General features: G+C 43.6%; 2 protein-coding genes across 2 annotated transcripts in view; one reads left to right on the forward strand and one right to left on the reverse strand.

The window, feature by feature from the left end:
* Positions 1-851: 851 nt before the first annotated feature.
* On the forward strand, positions 852-9514 carry PIN4 (peptidylprolyl cis/trans isomerase, NIMA-interacting 4). Its single transcript, XM_014847587.3, has 4 exons — positions 852-1001; positions 3789-3862; positions 8562-8681; positions 9337-9514. Exons 1-4 carry the CDS (start codon positions 959-961, stop codon positions 9493-9495), a joined length of 396 nt encoding a protein of 131 aa, XP_014703073.1. The 5' UTR covers positions 852-958; the 3' UTR covers positions 9496-9514.
* Positions 9515-15172: 5658 nt separating this feature from the next.
* ERCC6L (ERCC excision repair 6 like, spindle assembly checkpoint helicase) overlaps positions 15173-21170 on the reverse strand; it is a 31902-nt gene continuing 25904 nt past the window's right edge. Inside the window, exon 2 of the mRNA XM_014847585.3 lies at positions 15173-19248. Coding sequence (XP_014703071.1) covers positions 15582-19248 — 3667 coding nt within the window. The 3' untranslated portion in view covers positions 15173-15581. The remainder of the gene's footprint in view (positions 19249-21170) is intronic.

Here is a 21170-nt window from a genome sequence, read left to right on the forward strand (position 1 = left end):
AGGAATTCGAAGCCAGGAGGTCTGGCTCTAGAATCCATGCTTTTAACTACCATATTATGCTGCGCCATTACAGAAATTTTCGAAAATACACAAACATACACAACAACCTGTACTAGCACCACTGGTCACATTTTGTTGCATAGCCTTCTTGCTCTTTAAATGCATATATTATATACTTTTTCAAAAAGGAATCACATTCTATAGCTTAGTCTCTAACCTTTCTTAAGGCCATTTCCCCTGTCTACACAGAGAGCTTAATATTATTTTAAATGGCGCATATCCTTTTCTGTGCTTGAAACATTATTTAAGCAATACCCTACTGAGGGACATTTAGACTGCTTCCAGTTTTTCTCCATGACAGAGCTCTGAATGGGGAAGAGGGGTGATCGCCTTTTTTAAAAAACTACCTTTTGAACCCAATCAGCTACAGCTGCAAAATAAAACTTAGAAAAGAAAAACTGGAAGGGCGGACAGGCCTGCGTGTAGGCGGGGGCAGGAGGAGGGGGCAGTCACCTCGGCTCTTCCTGCTTTTCCTTTGTCTGGCGGCCCCGCGGGATTGGCTAGAGCCGGCGCCGAGCGACTGCAGAGGCCCCCAGGCTCCCGCCACGCACGCGCGGAGGAAGCGCGCAGAAGAAGCGTGGAGCAGAGGCACCGGCACAAACAAAAGCGTGCGAAAGAAGTAGCAAAAAGCGCAGAGGCGGGGTTTTCGCCTCTGTTCTCCCCTTGGCTCCGCCCCTCTACCTGGCCCGAGCTTCTTATTGGTCAGGCATCTTCAGCCCCATTGGTCTGGGAGCTAAGGGACTGGGTCTGCCCCAAGATATGCCTGCTTCCGGAGCTGCAGTAAGAAGGGTCACTTCCGAAGCCGCTTTCAGGCATTTGTTGAGGACATGCCCGTGGGGCCTGAAGGGGCTTTGTACGGCAACCGAAGCATTTTAGAGTTCAACGGCAAGTTTCGCAGATGCCGCCCAAAGGAAAAAGTGGTTCTGGAAAAGCGGGGAAAGGTAGAGCGGTCAGAGCAACCGGGGAGAATGGGGTCGGGTGAGGAGCGAGGGGAGAGAGCAGACCGGCGACTCCCGGGGTCCCGGACGGAGGCAGCGGGTGGCCAGTGTCTAGAGGACTGACCAGGAAATAAGCTGAGGACGATCAGTGTGGACTTCTCTGCAAAGCTTTAATTGAAAAAGCATGGAAATTAGGTGGTAGCTAGAAGAGAACAAAGGATTAAGAGAAAGTCTTATTTTGCTTGTTTCTTCACAGTGGGGAAAATTTGGGAGTGAGGCTGACGTGAAGGATGCAGTAAAGTGAGATTTGGGAGAAAATGGGGTTCAGGACAGGTGGGGCAGTTGACCTTTGAATAGCAGAAGGGACACCTTACGCTCACAGGTGAAAGAGGCGAGGTCACAGGGCAAGAGACGAGGATGAGTGTGGTTGTAAAAACGGGCCAGAGAGAGGGGAAGGAGTGGAGCTTGTAGGAAATCATACTTAATGGCCTCAATTTCTTAGGAAAGTGGAAGACAAGGGTAATTTTTAAGATTGAGGGGCAGGGACTGAGTAGGGGCGTTAGGGAGAGTGGTAAAGGTTTGGAATAGTCATCGAAGGTGATGGGAGAGGGAATGAAACAGTGATCAAAGGATTACCCTCGGGACTGAGAACCTGAGATTGCAGGCCATGAATTTGTAGAGGACACGATCTGCACAGTCATGATTTACCTAGGACCGTGCAACTACCACAATATAGGATTGAAAAGAGCTAGGTGTAGCCTTGGAGTTTTGTTGGACCACGATAATCGAAGGATAGCAACACAAGAGAAATAGGGTGCCAGTGGGAACGCAGTTCAGATGATCAAGCCTGGGTCCCGCCGGAGAAGGGAAGGAGAAGTCTGATAGTCTAGAGGAACATAGGATAAAGGGACTGAAGCGGGGTGTGGTTTCTGTGAAGTCAAAGAGTCAGTGTTGTGGGAATGAGGCATGAGAAAGCTGGAAGAACAAAGTTGTAGCCAGAGACTGCATTACCAGTTCTGAGTGGCACAGTTCTATCATGTGCCCCTGGGAGCAGGCGGCCTGGAGGAGAGGGCATGGGCATTTGGGTGGGCGGTCCAGAAGTGTGAGATTAGGTTGTTGTGTGATTCTTCAGCATAAATGGTGAGGTCATCCAAGATGATGGCAGGAGCAAGGGTGGAAAGGAAGCCTGAAGCTGCTGCCAGAGGCCTCAGTTGATCAAAGGGAGTGAGGTGGCAATCAGAAGATGACAGTATTCTGCGGGGAAGAGGACAGGATAGGCAGCATTGTTCAAGAGTGAATATGCAGCAAAACCGCTTAAGAGTCTATTGTAATAGAACTCCTTTAGCAGTAACATTTTCTTAGGCATTTGGTGGTATTTTGGGTTTTCAGTTTAGTTGAACATTTATTGAACAGCTGTTGTGTGCCAAGCATTGTGCTGGGCATTGGAGATACTAAGACGAGTACGATGGAGTCTCCTGATTAAAACTTTTCAGTGGCTACCTATTACTTCTAGGATAGATTGCAAGTTCCTCAATGGTGCCCAAAGGCCTTCATGCACCAATCCTCAGCCCCCTCCCCTGGGCTCATCTCACAGCACTCCCACCTCAGATTTGGTTTTATCCGTAGTTTCCTGCAATTAGGGCGCTGTTCCCCACCCCTGGAGTGTCTCCTCACCCTTGGCCTTTCTTCACCTGCTGAGCTCCTACTCATCCAGGAAACCTTCCCTGGCTGGCTAAAATGTCTCTCTGTTATTCCACGGCTCCTTGTCCACAGATTATTCTCCTGAAATATTCTGTTTACGTAACTGTACATATCCATCTTCTCCAGTAGAATATGAGCTTCCTGAAGGAAGGTACCATGGCTTTTTCATCTTTGTATCCCCAGTGCCTAGAACTTAGTATTAGGGAATGTTTATTGAACTGAATACTTAATCCAGCAATAGTTCGTAGGAACATCAGCCTCTAACAGTAAATATGCTGCCATCAACACAGAAGTTGACATAGTAGTAAAATGTAAGATGCTGCCAATAGTTGTTAATCTGAATATCAATAGCTTTTCTTAGGAAGAGATCAATGGGTAATGTAGGAGACTCTGGAAATTTGGACGTGAATGTATTCTTTAGCCATATATGAGTGGTGGGAAATTTGATCTTTATTTAAAATATGTTCTTGGAGATTTTACTTGTTGGAATTGTGAGTACTCAAATACACAGTTGCAGTGCTTATTAGAAATCTTACAAGAGCTCAGGGGTTTGCCCTTAGAAGGCAGGATTTTAAATTGGGTCCAGAAAATCTGGACCAGGCTTCTGGCACTCTTTCAACCATTAGCACACTCACTTGTGTATCCATTTTCCATGAAGGGTTTATGTAGGGTGTGAATTTTCTTTTTTAAGAGAGGTGAGTCACAGATTTTTTTTAATATAAATATTGGCACCTGAGCTAACATCCGTTGCCAATCTTCTTTTTTTTCTCCTTCTCCCCAAAGCCCCACCCCAAGTACATAGTTGTATATTCTAGTTGTGAGTGCCTCTGGTTGTGCCATGTGGGATGCCACCTCCACATTTTCTGACAAGCAATGCCGTGTCCGCTCCCAGGATCCGAACTGGCAAAACGCTGGGCCACGGCGCTGGCCTCTGTCACAGATTAATTTAGCTTGATGTAGTAAAGTGTCTGGCAGAATTCCCTTTTGACGTTTGGTGCTATGATGGAAGTATCAACTCCTGGTGTGTTGGAACTTTCTGTAAATATCAAGGTGCAATTTAAATGAGTACCTGTCATCTCTTTTCTAAAGGGGCAGCAGCCTCTGGGAGTGACAGTTCTGACAAGAAGGCTCAGGGTCCCAAAGGTGGTGGCAATGCAGTAAAGGTGAGTTACTAGTTCCTTTTTTGCATGTTAAATATAAATAACATATATACATGTATTATTTTGGTACACATAAAAGGAAAAGACAGTATGCTAAACCTATTCTAAGAGGCTAGCCTAACACTGACATAAAATCAAGATAACACAAATTGGAAAATATGGACCAATCTCATTTATGAAAAGTAGTTCCTTTTAAATATTTTCCCAACTGCTTTCTCAGACATCCAGAATTTCTTCATACTTTAGTATTGTTCCTTAAAATGTATTAAGTTAGATCTTCCCAGTAAGCAAATGAATTATTTCTCGGGACGAAATCTTTTATAAAACCAAGAGCTTAGATAAACAATCAAAGGCACAGGTCTCATTAGATAGCTCCCCCACTGGTGAGCTCCAAGCCAGGGCCCTGACCATGAAAACGGGGGTGGGAGACAATTGCAAATAATTACCTGAAGCACTTGATCTAGTCCCAGAGGAGTGTCTGCCCTGGAAAAATATAATCTGCAAACAGAACTATACTATTTAGTGCCGCATAGCAAGGCAATTTCCATGTTCCAATCAGGATGTGGGATCCCATACTTTGATTCGTTCATTCAGTGAGGATTTAGTGACATCTGCCCTGTGCCAAGCAGTGCATTAAGTTCTGGATATTCAAAAAGAAAAACAGGTAAGAGATGGTCCCTGTTGTCACAGTCTAGTTGGGAGCAGTTAGGTAAAGAAATAAATTTCATTGTTGTATGAGAAGTGCGATAGTAGAATTGCATCATATAAATCCAACCATACACATGCAGCCCAAAGAAAAAGAGAGAGAATGTAAATATTGTGGGCCATTCTGCCCACTTTTCTACTCAGTGAACCTATGCCCCGGAGAGAGAATGAGATGGGAGACGTGAATCTGCTTTTCCATAGTTGACCTCCGTTCTTGTATGAGCAGCCAGCCATGCACAGTGGGGTTCTGGTCTCCAAAGATAAGTTTTCATAAGAAATGGCCCCAAAATACAAACCAGCTACTTTGTCTGAGGTTTAGCTGAGGAAGTGGTCATTGCTACAACACGGCTAGGGGAGACAGGCTATGTTGGGCTTAATGAGGGCCGACATTGGTCTCCAGTATGGTATCTTCACAAGGGATGTGTAGAGTACTTTTGGCTATCTGCAGTTTTCACTTTACATGCTGACTTTTACAAGCACCTAACCTAGGAGACTGCTCCACTGCATATGGCTTTAAAGAGGCATCTTGCCCTCTCTGGAAAAAAAGAAGTTCAGTGTGGCTGTACATGAGGTATATAGAAAAGAGTGGCATGTAATTAGGAAAGTCAATTAGGGTTAAACCTTTTTGTCAAGCTTTTTCCTTTGAGATAATTTTAGACTCACATTCAGTTGTAAGAAATAATACATATACCTTTTACTCTATTTCCCCCAATGGTAACATCTTACAAAACTAGTGCGATAGCACAACCAGGAGATTGACGTTGATACAGTCAAGATACCAAACAGTTCCATCCCCCCAAGCATCCCTCCTCTAGCCATTTTATAGCCACGCCCACTTGCCTTCTGCCCTTACCTCTGCCTCCTCCTTAACCCCTGACAGCAACTGGGGGTGATTCTCATGTGCTGTTCTCCATTTCTGTAATTTGGTAATTTCAGGAATGTTGTATGAATGGAATGATACAGTATGTAACCTTTTGGGATTGGCTTTTTCACTCAGCATAGTTCTCTGGAGCTTTCATTCAAGTTGTTGTGTGTATCACTTGTCTGTTCCTTTGTGTTGTTGAGTAGTGTTCCAGGGAATGGAAGTGCCGTAGTGTGTTTGTTCACCTGCTAGAGGACAACGGGGTTGTTTCCAGGATTTGTGCAGGCCCCAGCAGGGGAGGGACCTGGAAACCCTCCAGCCTTTTAGGGGCTAGGCTCCTTCTACATCCTGCCACTCTGCTTTAGACCCCGTTCCTGAGCCCACCCTGGCCCTGTGTCACTAGAGCTGTCCAGATTCTGAAATCCACCAGCCGAGCACAGCTTCCCTCCTTCCCCTCCACTTCCTGCCTCCCCCAGTCCTGTTCTATTCTCTGCACACAGACCTCCAGGCCCTCGAGCCCTCCCTGTTCTCCCCACCTCTCCCAGGCTTTGTGCTGTTCTCTAAGCCCCGTATGTCCTGATAGCTGGAAATTAGATTACAGGGCTTGACATTGTATCAAGGAGCCCGACTGCTTTTCCTTTTGGTCATCTGCTGCATCCACCCGCCAAACTGCAACCCAGGGTCAGTCCAGTGGTCTACTTTCTTTACACTGAAACCCAGAACTGCTGGGCCTACTCGAGGGTCACACAGCCTTGGGGATTTGGGGCCACTAATTCCTGATCTCGAACCTTAGCTAGGCCCCAGTACTGCCCGGCAGTCCTTTGCCACTCACCTCAAGTCATCCACCACCTTGCTCCAGTAGGCAGACAACTTCGTCTAGTGGCTCTCAACCCTGGTGTACATCAGATTCACCTGGAGAGCTTCAGAAACTACCAGTGCCTAGGGTCCCAGCCCAGACCACCAGCTGCCTCAGAATCTCTGTGGACTGGGGCCTGGACCTTGGTTTGTATTTTATAAGCTCTGGGGGTGATTCTCATGTGCTGTCAGCATTGAGAAACACTGATCCAGTCCCACAGAGTTGGTGTGAGGATTTCACGAGATAATGCATGTAAAGCATAGCACAGTGCCTAGCAAATAGTAAGTACTCATTAACTTTTAAATATTGTTATAATTTTCAGAAGAAAATGGAAACCAGACCTGTAACCAGGAACTCATTGACTCTCCAGACCCCCACCAACAAAGTTATCTTCACCCCCGCCCCTTCCCCTCTCTGCTCACCTTCTTCCTTTAAGGCTTACTAATTTTTCAGTGTTCTGAATGCCAGACCTTGCTCCTTCATTTCTCCACCCTTTCTTTGCTCTGTCTTCAACCGTTCCCTCTTCACTGCATCTTTCCCTTCATTCTGAAAATATCCTCAGGGATCTTTAGCCTGCTTTCCTCCTCTTCTCATTCTACGTAGCCTCCCCGAGTAATCTGTCCACCTCCCACAGCCAGCTGTTACCTCCATGCCGATCGCTCCCAAGTTCTCTCCATAGCTTGGCTCTCTTCTAAGACACCAGTCTATCCGGTTGCCAGTTGGTCAGTCACAATTGCAAACCCCACGGGCACTACAGACTCGTTGTGTCTAACGTGTCAAATTGTCCGAACCAGAGTACTTGTTTATTCCTCTAGAAGGTGGCAGATGGTACCTCCTTCCTGTGATCATGAATGTCGTGTGCACTTTCCCAGTAATTGAACCGGAAGGTTGCTTTGTGAGTGTGGAAGCAGAAAGAGGGAGGCAGTCTAGAAGCTGTTTTACCCCGGCCGAGTCAAGGTCTGATGAACCATCCTTGTCCCCCATGTGATCTTTCTGGTGTCCAGATTGTTTGTCCCTGCCTCCCCTGGACAGTGCTGGACACATCCTATAGACATTTGCCTCTCTGAGCCCTGCTTTTTGACACATTCTTTCCTTTGCTGTGTTGGTATCTCCTGTGTAGCTCCTCCAGTCAGGAATTACTCCTGTGGGCCTAGGATTCCCTCGCCCTCAATTTTAGAAGTTGAACCCTGAGGACAACCTTGGTTTACTTGTGTCTAAATTTATAAGGGAGATACCTTTAGCCCCTACGCCAGTGTATCACCTGTGATATGGAACAACAAATTCTGTTTGAAAAATGGGAAATCCTGCAAAACAGATATCTTGACAAAATCGTTTTTAAGGATATAGTGGTTTTTTTTAAAACATGGCTTTATGGAAACATAGGTCAAATTTGAAGACTTCTACAGGGTTGAGGTTTTTTTTTTTTTTTTTTTGAGGAAGATCAGCCCTGAGCTATCATCTGCTACCAATCATCCTCTTTTTGCTGAGGAAGAGTGGCCCTGAGCTAACATCCGTGCCCATCTTCCGCCATTTTTTATATGTGGGACACCTGCCACAGCATGGGTTGGTAAGCGATACGTAGGTCCACACCTGGGGTCCAAACTGGTGAACCCCAGGCTACCAAAGCAGAGTGTGCAAACTTAACTGCTACACCACCAGGCTGGCCCCAAGGGTTGAGTATTCTTGATATTCAACATATGATACTTTTTCAAAGTGTCGAATTGTGGTGGGGCTTTATACATTGGGCCTCTTTTGGTAAAAGGTGTTTCCTAGTGGGGTTTTTTCCCATATATTTCCCACACTGATGAATGCTACCTTTATTGGGTGCTAGCTGCATTATCTTAATCTTCATAACCCTATGAGAACACATAGGTACTGTTATTATCTCAGTGCACAAATGGGGAAGCACTTAGAGGTTTAAAAACATACCTAAGAATATACAGCAGAGTTGGGATTTGACTCCAGGACCCAAGCTCTCAACCATGATCATGTTTCTTCCTCCTCTTACCATTGAGGTACGTAGTCAGAGCTGCGAGCTGGGAGCTTCCCACAGCCAGGTGCCTGTTTTCCATCTAAGTCGATGTTCTGAGATACTCTCTTCATGTGGGAAATGGGGTTGTGGCCGTCGCCCAGCTCGGCAGACATCCAGGATTCTCCATTGCCAGCAGCTAATGTGGTTTTCACTAACGGCGGTAATCAGATATGACTGCTGCACTGTGAGGAAAAGAATCGTTTGGGTCTCCAAGTATTATATGAACATACTACTTTTTCCCTTGTAGGTCAGACATATCCTGTGTGAAAAACATGGAAGAATCATGGAAGCCATGGAAAAGTTAAAGTCTGGAATGAGATTCAATGAAGTGGCTGCACAATATAGTGAAGATAAAGCCCGGCAAGGGGTATGGTGCTCTTATTATTTAAAATGATCTGTCCCCCACAGAGGACACCCAGCAGTAGGGATTACTTCTATGTTGTGCCATTAATTTTAGCCATATCTTGGTTTAAAGATCATAAAAGCAGGGGCCAGCCTGGTGGTGCAGCAGTTAAGTGCGCACGTTCCACTTTGGCGGCCCGGGATTCGCTGGTTTGGATCCCGGGTGCGGACATGGCACCGCTTGGCCAAAGCCATGTTGTGGTAGGTGTCCCACATATAAAGTAGAGGAAGATGGGCATGGATGTTAGCTCAGGGCCAGTCTTCCTCAGCAAAAAGAGGAGGACTGGCAGCAGATGTTAGCTCAGGGCTACTCTTCCTCAAAAAAAGATCTTAAAAGCAGAAATGTCCAACTTGTAAACAGTTAAATGTGGGTCGCCTTTGTCTAAACCTAGGCGTGACACTTCCACAGCTAACAGACTCCCAGTAACATTGTGAGTGCGTAGGTCTTCAGTCCAGGGTTGGCCCTCTTCCACCCGTTTGTCCTTGTCAAGCCCACTTCTTTGCAGCCCAGATGAATAAACCTAGGAACCTTAGCATTCGTGTTGGGAAATTCTCAAGCTACAGTAGAACTATTCCCTCTTCAGGGCCACTTGACATCACATATCTTTTGGGTTTTGCAGGGCGACTTGGGTTGGATGACCAGAGGGTCCATGGTGGGACCATTTCAAGAAGCAGCATTTGCCTTGCCTATCAGTGGGCTGGATAAGCCTGTGTTTACAGATCCTCCAGTTAAGACAAAATTTGGGTATCATATTATTATGGTGGAAGGAAGAAAATAAAATTGTATGAAAGACTGAATATGTTTTATGCATTCTGTTTATTTCTTTAGAAGGTGTTGAATAATTCTTGTATTTTATGAACTCTGTCGTAGGTTTGTAGGTGCAAAATCAGGTGAGTAAAGGTCAGCGTACACTGTATGCGGCAGTAGATAGTCAGTCGGTGGTTCTCAAAGATGAGTCAAGCAGACTCCTTTAACCTGTCGTCCCTTTCCTCTTGGAACGACTTTATCTGATTCTCAGTATATCCTAGAAGTTCATTTTGAAACCATCTCTAGGGGAGCCAAATATCAGCTCATACTATTCACACATTGAATTGGACATTGAATAGATGGATTAGAATATGAAAATCATAAAATAAGTCCCTAGACAACACTTGTTTTATAAGTTAGCCAACTTGGATCTGCCAGGACAGTTATTATTAGCTCCACTGTCTTAACATGGTACATGGCACATAATGGCCATTCAACATTAATTCCTTTCTTTTTAAATAAATGTTTATGGCAGGAAAAAAGGCACTCAGTTCTTCCACCAGTTGTTTGTCCTAGACTAAGCAGCCAATCACCAAGTGCTGGTTAAGGGAGAAATGTCAGCTTCAAAATATTTCCTCATCTTCAAATGTATTGGTTATGTTATGACCGTCCCTTCCAGGGCCAATGTCTGTATACCTACCTACGTTTTCTAAATTTACGATGCCATGTTTATGACATACAAAAAAGTATAAAGAATATCATGAATACTACACTGCTTCAAAAATAAAACTGCCAACACAGCTATGTGATTCTTAACAGTGATTCTTTTAACACAGTGTTCTCTCAGCTGCATTTGACGTGCCACGTTACACCACGTAGTGGCAACTTCCCCTAGAGACCGAAGTTCCCCATTGTATAAGAGTTTCTGAGCACCCAGCAGGTTATGCCTCCGTGGGATTTTCCCCACCGAGCAGACCAAACGCTGCCCCATTCCCTGGGATGCACAGATCTGCCAGTATGATACAGAGATGCTCAAAATAGGAAGTGTGAGATGAAACTGCTTTACAAACCACATTCAAAACAATGTCTCTACACAAGGGCTATAAATTCTGAAGATCTTGAAGAAAATCCTGAAAAGCTTTATATACATGAGACAGTACCTAGACTAGAGTCCTTTGCTCAGGACATTGGCTTATCCAGGATACTAAGTGAATACCTTTTGTGTAGATGTCACTCACGAAGGAGGCCAGAATGCTGGAAAGGTGGACTAGAAAAAGCAAACTAATTTCTGTGGTATGGAGAGCGAGCCGTTATAGCTAGCTTGTGAGAAAGTATGGCAGGAACAGACCTCTGACACCAAGCAAACCTTTGGGAAGTTGGCTTTTGACTGGCGACTAAGGTTCCAAAGGAGTTGGTCAGTGAAAACATTAAGGATTTATACAGATTTATATACATTATAGCATATCCATTCAATTCTGCTTTGAAACTGCATCTTTTTCATTAAGTTCAGTGCTTAAAGAACAAACCATTCATAGTAAAATAATTGCAAGTTACAACTGAAATGAGGTCCCACTTTTTACCCATCAGATTGGCAAAGTTCAAAACGTTTAACATATTGTTGGTGTATGAGGAAACAGGTATTCATTCATTAATAATGGAAATGTACACTCATAACCTCTATGAAGAATAATTTGGCAATACCTATCAAAATGATAAATATACCCTTTGACCCAGCAACTCCATTTCTAGGAATTTATTCTGTAGATATAATCACGCATATAAAAGGTACAAGGATATTACAGTGTCAGTTGGAAACAAACTGAATGTCCATTAGTAGAAGATGATAAATTACAGTCTGTCCATTCAATAGAATATCAAGCAGCTGTGTTAAAAACTGAGGTGCAGAACAGTGTGTACAGGATACTATTTGGGTAAAAACATAAATATATATACACATATATGCTGGTACATTACGTAGACTGCCTCTAGGAGTGGCCATCCAGGACCAGGAGCAGGGGCGGCTGAGAGGCTTTGTAATTCACACCCTTGGGGCCAGCCCGGTGGTGCAGCAGTTAAGTGCACACATTCCGCTTCTCGGCGGCCAGGGGTTCGCTGGTTTGGATTCTGGGTGTGGACATGGCACCGCTCGGCAAAAGCCATGCTGTGGTAGGCGTCCCACATATAAAGTAGAGGAAGAGGGGCAGGGATGTGAGCTCAGGGCCAGTCTTAGCAAAAAGAGGAGGACTGGCAGCAGATGTTAGCTCAGGGCTAATCTTCCTCAAAAAAAAAAAAGAACGAAAAACTCACACCCTTAGATCAGGAGTCTTAATCTGTTTTGTATCATGGATCCCTTTGGCTGTTTTCCCAAGCCTATAGAGCCCTTCTCAGAATGTTGATTTTAAATGAATAAAGTAAAATACATAGGATTACAAAGGACAACAATTATACTGAAAAAGAATAATCGAAAGTTTCTGAATTGTTTTATGTATATAAAACAATTTAAATACATGTATTTAAGTTACATATATAACCTTTTTAATATATTAAGTAAGATCTAGTGGTAGGTCTAAAAAGCACTGCGATTTTATAGTGATGAATATCAATGGTATTTTGAGATAGCTGCAATAACAATAAAATCTCTGCGATTTCTATCACTGACAAAGTTGCAGGTACTGCTAATACTTCTGCAGCTTGTTGCCTACATTCATAATGAAAGGAAACATTTGTCGATGAAAATAATCCATAACCAATCTATAAATCAAAATTGGGGTGAGTTTATCTAAACTTTCTTTTTCCTGCTTTATCTCCCCAAATCCCCCCGGTACATAGTTGTATATCTTAGTTGTAGGTCCTTCTAGTTGTCGGGGGGGGGGGGGGTGAGTTTATTATGAGCCAGATCTGAGGACCATATAGCCTGGAATAGTCCTTTTACAGAGGAATGGAGCGCTCCAAAGAAATGGGGGTTGACAGTGTTTATATACCATCAAAGAGCATGTATCACATGATTGGAATGTCCCTCTTACAATGGTCACGAGATTGCTTTGCTGGCGGAGCATTTCACACAGCAATTGATGAACACAGCAGGTAGCAGGTCTCTGGTCTCCAGCTGGGTGGTCACAGGATGAGCGCAGCAGGCCAGCAATCAATCCTTAGTTTAGGGAGAGATGCATATCTTTAAGGAAATGCCAATGTGAGGGAAGTTACATCCTTATCTTTAAGGGCATTGTTCTTGTCTTTGGCACATAGTAAATATTTAAAGCAGATATACAATGCATGCTCAATGGCCACGTCAGGCCCTTTTGGAAAAAACAAGTTCAGGCCGAATTAGTTTTACACCAAATGGCTTCCTCATATACCCCATATATGCTATTGCTTGCCGTTTATCACATTAAATTACAGATACAGGTTAGTGGGGGGGAAAGACGTAACTTTTTCCCATCCAAATTCACAGGCATCTGAATTCTATCCATGAACTTCAGTTTAAAAATCTCTGCCTTAGATACTGTTTGAATATTTTACCACGTGCACGTATTTTTCCCCCAAAATTGTCATAGTACACTCAAAACAAGAAGCATTTTGTTTTTTCAGTGAGGATACACCTAGGCGTTAAGCCTCACTGTTCGGATCAAGTGGATACAGGCCCCTAAAGCCTCCTGGAAGGCAAATAAATCCTGTGGGAGCTTTTGTGTTTTTTACATCAGGTGAGAGAGGAATTTCAGTTGAATTTCCACATTCTGTATGCTTGATGGAAGGGACTGAAAAAGTAGGGCGCACCCAGTGATGCACCTGCATCACGACAGCCCTTCAGTCCACACAGGAAAACGGAGCCGGACCTACATGCAAATTGTGGAATCAGTGTTACTACCAAGATTTTTTAAAATAATCATATATATCCATACCCTCCCTAAAATATTAGTAATAATTTCTTTTGGTAAGAGCAAAATTTTGTACTATCAACAAATAATCTGTTATTTAAACTTCAGCTCATCTCTTTCAAACTTCTGTATATTTTGTAATATACATAATATATGAGAATAGTAGTGCGTGTATATAATTTACAAATAACTTTTGTGTATGTGCTATAAAAAATAATTATCTGGTCTTTGTCCCTGGTTCCTGGCACACAGCTCCTAAAACCCTTGGAATCTCTGGAGTGATTAAGAGTGTCTTTGTACGCTAATGAGATGACTAGTGGCTGGGGCCCCTAGAACGCTTCAGGATGGGGGCTGGTCATCAGAAAAACCAAGACACAGAATTAGAGGGTTGATACCTTTGGCCCCATCCCCTGGCCTCAAGGGAGAGGAGGGGCTGGAGATTGAGTTAATCACCAATGGCCAGTGATTTCAACAATCATGCCTACTAATGAAACCTCCGTAAAAAACCCTAAACAATCGGCTTCAGAGAGCTTTGGGTTGCTGAACACAAGGTGCTGGGAGTGTGGTGGTGCCGAGAGAGGGCATGAAAGCTGCACCCACCCCGATACCTTGCTCCATGCATCTCTTCCATTTGGCTGCTCCTGAATTGTATTCTTTATAGAAATCGGTAATAATAAATAGTTTTTCTGGGTTCTGTGAGCCTTTTTAGCAAATTATTGAACCTGAAGGGACAGTCACGGGAACCCTGAATTTGTAGCCAAGTTGGGATAGAAGTGTGGATAACACGGGAACTCAATACTAGCAACTGGCCGTGAAGTGGAGTCTGATGGGAGTGAGCCCTTAAACCTGTGCAGTCTGACCCTAACTCCAGGGAGTGTCGGAATTGAGTTGACTTGTAGGACACCCCGTAGGTGTCTGCAGAGAACTGGAGAAGCGCTTGGTGTGGCAAACTTCCACACATTTGGTGTCAGAAGTTTGTGAGTAAAAACAGCTCAGTATATTATAGTGGCTTTTCACGAGGCAACACGTGGTTAAAAATCCATTTCACCCCTTACCATGTGATCTTGGGCAGGTCACAGCCTCACTGAGCCTTAGTTTCCTCACTAGAAAATAGAAATGCAATCCTCGACCTCAAAGGATTATGGTAAGGATTAAACGAGAAACCTATGTAGAGTACCCAGTACATAGCAGGTACTTGAGAAATGCCAGTTCCCCTTCTCAGGTGACAAGAGTACAGAGTGCCACACTGCACTTTATGTTTCTGAGAGGGAACCAGCCCTTTTCAGTCTACAACCCAGAGAGACAATGTGCTAGGCACACGTCAGAACACAGTTGGTGGTGAGTGAAGAATGGCTAAATGGTCAGCAGAATGACTCCAGGGTAGGGCTCCAGTGAGCAAGAGGCCTAGTGCCAGGTGCCTCATCCCAGCCTTCTGCTGTAGGAAGCGGAGAGCCTAAAACAGCATGTTAACGGGGCCAGCCTGGTGGCGTAGTGGTCAAGTTTGTGCGCTCTGCTTCAGTGGCCCAGGTTCACAGGTTCAGATCTCGGGCATGGACCTACACACTGCTCATCAAGCCACGCTGTGGCAGTGTCCCACATAAAGTAGAGGGAGAGTGGCACCGATGTTAGCTCAACGACAATCTTTCTCAAGCAAAAAGAGGAAGATTGGCAATTGATGTTAGCTCAGGGCCAATCTTCCTCACAAAAAAATAAATAAATAAAACAGCATGTTAATAAGCCAGTCTCAGATTTGGAACACTAACGCCAAGCTCCTGCCTCAACAGGAGGTTTCTCTACACATGTACCAGTGTCATCTCAGTGAAAGAAAGCAAACAGAAAACACTTGAGAAAAGGAACTTTAATATTCTTATCTGAACTGTGAGATACAAAAGTGATCATCTTCAGAATAAAATTAACAATGGCCAGAATAATTTTACAAAAACTTTTCTAGGAATAATGTAGTTCTATTAAGTTTATAGAGTATGCCTGAAAGAAAAAATAAGCATATTTGAGCAAAGAAATATTAACCTAGTGCTCAGAATACACAATATATGTATTGGGGGAGGGGGGCGGGAGCACAGGGGAAAGGCAGAATTTACAAAAAAGTTAGAAACAAAAACTTGCTTTTTGAGATGTGTCTCGCCTTAAGCCTGAATGCTTCATTTTCCCAAAGAAGTCAATTATGGGAACAAATTGCCTGATACTCAGTTTTGCTTTAAAATACAATGCACAGGTTATATTCTCAAGTTTTATTAAGTTGCTTATACAAACTTAAAGTCATGAGCATGACTTCAGGATCTGCACTCTTTATGTCAAGTGCTTTAACTAAGCAGTTTAAGGCCTCCTGTATGTTTCCACACTCTTTCAGTTCTTTTCCACGCCTTACCAGAGTCTCATAGTCGTTCACAGCCTCCACCGCCCTGTCCTGGGGAGAATCAACCAACTGTCCACTGGACAAAGGCGCAGGGTCAGAAGAGGGCTCTTGAGCTAGAGCACCAGGCTCAGGTGGAGCTAACTGGCTGGACTTCTTTTCTGAAGACAACATTTCTCCGGAAGGATCCTCTTCTGTCCACTCTGAGGCTTCGCCACTGCTTTCCTCTGCTCCTTCCTCCAGGTAATCTCCAGCAACCTTTGCTTCACTGCTGCTGTCAAGTCTTTCCTCCATATCTTCCACATGGTCTAAAACCACATTAATAAGAGACCTCCTAGAAGCCAGGGATCTTCTAGAGTTTATAGACTTATTTACACTATCAGGTATTTTAGGTGAAAAGAACTTTCCAGGTGGACTGATGTCATTTTTGGGAGTTGAAGCATCAAATTGTTTTACAGATGAGAACTGAAAGGGAGATAGGTTGAATGGATTTGTGATTGAAGCATCTTTTAAAGTATCATGTTCCTCTTCACCATCTGAAACAATCCTTCTAGCTTTATTTCTGACTTTCACATTAACTACTTCTTCTTCTGCCTCATCATCTTTCTCAGAAAGATCCACACTGAGACATGCTTTGCTAGGCACAAACTCTGCTCCAGCATCAGCTGCAGAGCCACACAAGCTATTTTCTTTCTCAACATGCTCCAAAGAGTGACTGGAAAGTTTTCCATTGTCTGCAGAGTCTTCCAAGAAAAGGTTGAAATCACACACATATTGTGGTGAAGATGCTAAAGGTTGCTCTTCCAACTGGGCCTCAGTTGCTTGAGCATCTTGCAGTGCACTGTGGGATGCTGACAGGTCATCATCGGCTATTGTAAGAACAGAGGCATTCGATTCTGTATTTTGATTTTCACTTGTGATGGGATTAACAGGCCAGCGACTCCAGGGATTTAAAATCTCATCATCCTTTACTTGATCTAGATTTGGCCCAAGATCAGCTCTGACTGATTTGCTAAGCAAATAATTAAAACTTCCCAGAGGGTTATCATGCAGTGCCTCCTTCGTAGGCCCCTCTCGCGATGCCTCTTTTTGTAGAGCCATTCCTGATAAAGAGTCGCTCCAGATTTCTCCTACACTCCCACACCCCTTGGGTGAAGTAGCTACCAAGTCAGCATCAAATGTACTTTCACGTGGGTGCCTACCATCTTGCAGGACAGTAACGTTCATCTTCATACTGGAGAGATCTTGTTTCTCACTCTCTTCCAGCAGGTCATCAATAATTACACTTGCCATTTGGGAACTGATTTCTTCTTCCTGGCTATGAAGAGTAGTTAGAAGACGTGAAGGCCGAGGCTGTGGTTTATTCAATGCAGGGCATTTCTTCCTTGTTTGAGAAGGAAATACAGGTTCCCTCAGCCAGATCCCTTCAATTCCAGCTCTTTGTCTTTCCATTTCTGTATTTTGAGACTCTAATCCAACAAGGAATTGAGCTTTCTGAACCCTTTGTTGAATATAGTGAGATTCTTCTATCACATCAAGCTCTTCTTTATCAGACAGATCACGTGTGTACATCAAATCATGGTCTGAGATTCCAGCTATCCCCAAAGAGTGCAGGTAGGCAATGTGTTCATCTAGTTTCTTATCAGATCTCCTCTGAGCAGCATGCAAAGACTGAAGCTGCAGCTGGGTTGCAGAGTTCTGAAAATCCTCGATTGTAAAGAGCTCTCTTAATTCTTGTTTACTAAAATATCGAAAAGGGTTCTTCTTATCACCAGTAGTTTGTCTTATTAATGAGTCCTTGAAAACCTGTCTTCTGTATATTTTTTCCTCTACAGTCCCACAAGTGATTAGCCTATAAACCACAACATTTTCTTTTTGTCCAATTCGGTAAACTCTATCCACAGCTTGAGCATCAGTTGCAGGATTCCAGCTAGGGTCAAAAATGACCACTCTAGTTGCTGCAGTTAATGTTAAGCCAACACCACCTACTTGACTGGTAAGCAGAAAAACAGAGTAATCTTTATTTTGCTGGAATAAGTTAATTCTTTTTTCTCGTTCCACAAGATGAGTAATTGTTCCATCGATTCGCAATATCTTAAAGTGCCTATTCTTTAAGAGGCGTTCGATGATGTTTAGAATTTGTCTTGACTGGGAAAACACCAGAGTTTGATGCCCTTCATCTCGAAGTCTCTGAAGCAAGTCCATTAGAAATATCATTTTTCCAGATTCTTCCATCAGTGTATCATCAGTAATTTTATCAAGATGGTCCACATCTGAGGAATCTTCCCCTTCATTTTCATCTTGAACAGAGAATTTGACAGCCCCTAGATTCAGCAAATGACAAGCCCGTGCAGAGAGCAGCCTAGGATGATCACACAGCTTCTTTAAGACACCTAGCTCAGCTAAAGGTGAGCGTGTCTCCATTAACAACTCCTTGATATGATCTAGAGACACAAATTTCCTGTATATTTCTTCCTGTAAAGGTACAAGACGTATCCAAATAATTAAATCATTTTTCCTGGAAAGGGAAGGCATTTCACAAATGGCATCAGCATCTGGATTCTTTTCATCAAGTCTGACCTCTGGGTTGCTTGACTTTTTCATATGTACCTCTTCTTTAGTCCTCCTGAGAAAATAGGGTTTTATGATTGCCATTAAGTTTTCAGATATTTTAAATCCCAAGGCTTTTTCCCCTGGGGTAGCATCCTTCTCTCTCGCTCTAGTAATAGGATTTTCATACTCCATTCTAAAAGTTTTTAATGTTCCTAGCAGGGACCCTTGACAAGCAAAATCAAACAGGGACCACAGTTCTTGTAAATTATTCTGGATTGGGGTTCCCGTGAGGAGGATGCGATTACTGGCAGGGATAGCACGAGCACATATTGCTGACTTAGTAGATGAGGTTTTGATTTTATGTGCTTCATCAAGGATGACATAGTCCCACACAAACTGTTGGCTGTTCAAGCTTGAAAGCTGCTGCCAATTATTGATTAACATTTGGTATGTAGTAATAATGACACCATTCCTTTGCTGAATCCGATTGAGGTTTCTGGTACGTTCATCCTTGCTAGGACCATGAAAGGTTTTGACTCTCATTCCTGGAGTCCACTTGGCAAATTCTTTTATCCACATGTTAATCAGATTGGTTGGCATGATCAGCAGCACATGATTCACAAGTGAAGCATCAAACATACCAGAGAGGAAAGCGATGATCTGAACAGTCTTCCCTAATCCCATATCATCTGCCAAGATACCACCTTTTCTTCCATCCCTATATAGGCTATAGAGGAAAGCTATGCCTTCCTTCTGGTATTCAAACAGTTGGTTGTGCAGTTCTCGATAAAGCAGCAGTCCAGAGTTGCACACATCTGTGAATTCATCATCTTCATGTTCTGCCAACTCCTCCAGGGCTTCCTGTATTTTTTGGATTCTGCTCATCACTTTTTCATTGGGAAAAATGTCCTTTGCCAAATTGAAAAGTTTAAATGCTTCTTCCAGATCTCCATTCTTGGTTGCTTCTTTGGCCTCTTTCACATATCTGTAAAAAAAACAGTAAAAGAAAAAAAAAGAAAAGATAGATAGATAGAAGATTAGAAAAAACGAAAACAGGAGCCGGCCCCATGGCCAAGTGGTTAAGTCTGCGCACTCCGCTTCAGCGGCCCAGGGTTTCACCAGTTCGAATCCTGGGCGCAGACATGGCACTGCTCATCAGGCCACGCTGAGGCAGCGTCCCACATGCCACAACTAGAAGGACCCACAACTAAAAAAATTATACAACTATGTACCAGGGGGCTTTTGGGAGAAAAAAGGGAAAAAAAAACGGAAACAGATTGAACCTTCAGTCTAAGAACACTTTAGAGTCCATTTTGGAATCTAAACTACAGTTGAGCTTTTAATATCCACAATTCAGAATGGGAAAAGTTAGCACAGAAGATACCAATTAAAGGTGGCATGACTTAAGACACAAATATCCACCAGACACTGTCAGCAACATCTTCAGGCACTAGTTGTGGAAAATGTATGTGCAAAGGTTATTGGTTCCACAGTATTAAAAAAACCTGCCACCTACAAGAAGTATAGAGTGATATTTTTTGCAAAACCAACCAACCAAACTATATCGTGGGAGCATGGAAACAGGAAAGACACATGGGCACTTCTCAGGCCTTATTTTTCTGGACCTCTGTGATGCATTTAACACTTGATCACTCCATCCTTAAAATTCCCTCCTTCCACCAGATTCCTATAGATTCCTCCTGGTCTCCTCCCCCATCACCGGCCTTTTCTTCTCTGTCCTTCTTGGGCTCCTATTCTTCCTCCCAGAGGGCTCTGTCCAGAAGAGTCCTGGGCCCTCTTCTCAGTTTTACTCTCTCCTTGGACTCTCCCTGAGCTTTCACTCCCACCTATGTGCTCATGATCCCAAACCACTCTCTCCAACCCAGGGCTTGCCCCCAAGCTCTGGTCTAGACCCACATTCCAACTGACTTCTAGACATCTCCACTTGAAAGGCTCATGGGCACCTCAAATTCAATTAATCCCAAATTAAACTCATTATTTCCCCTCTAAAAAAGTGCTTCTCCATTTGTGTGGTAGTAAATGACACTACCATCCACTTGGCCATACAAGCTAGAAATCTAAAGATCATCCTTGACTCCAATCTAAATATGAGTCATCCTTGACCTCTCCCCTCTTTTTACCCCCCTCCCAGCCAGACAGTCCCCAAGTCCTACTAACTTCATTTCCCAAGTATAACCTGTGTCTTTCTCTCCATCTCCACTAGCACTACTGTGGTGCAAGTCACTATCATCTCCGGCCTGGATAACTGCAACCTCCTATTCACTACATCCACTTTTGGCCCCTCCAATACATTCTCTATATAGCAGCCAGTGATATTGTCTTAAAACATAAAAGAAATCATGTCACTCCTGTGCTTGAAATTCTTCAGTGGTTTACAGTCAATTGATTTTGAAAGGATACCAAAACAATTCACTGAGGAAAGTGGATATCCATGTGCAAAGGAATGAAATTGGTCCCCTATCTCACACCATACACAAAAATTAATTCAAAATGAATCAAAGACCTAAACATAAGCACTAAAACTACAAAACTCTTAGAAGAAAAGATAGGCATAAATCTTCGTGACCTGGGATTTGGGAATGGTTTCTTAGATATGATGCCAAACACCCAAGCAACCAAAGGGAAAAATAAATTGGGCTTCATCAAAATTAAAAATTTTTGTGCTTCAAAGGATACTATCACAAAAGTGAAAAGACAGGAGGTGACATCAGCAAAACGGCGGGGTGAGCTGATCTGGGACTCTCACCCCACCAAACTACAACCAAAGAACCGGAATAACTGAATTTCAACCAATAACCCTAATACAGAGACAGTCAGAGACCTACAGCAGCAAGACGATGGAGGAGGGAGAGACTGCAGCTGGCCTCGGAGGAGCTGGAACAGGGT

Source organism: Equus asinus, chromosome X, assembly GCF_041296235.1.
Source record: "Equus asinus isolate D_3611 breed Donkey chromosome X, EquAss-T2T_v2, whole genome shotgun sequence".
NCBI classification, from domain to species: domain Eukaryota; kingdom Metazoa; phylum Chordata; class Mammalia; order Perissodactyla; family Equidae; genus Equus; species Equus asinus.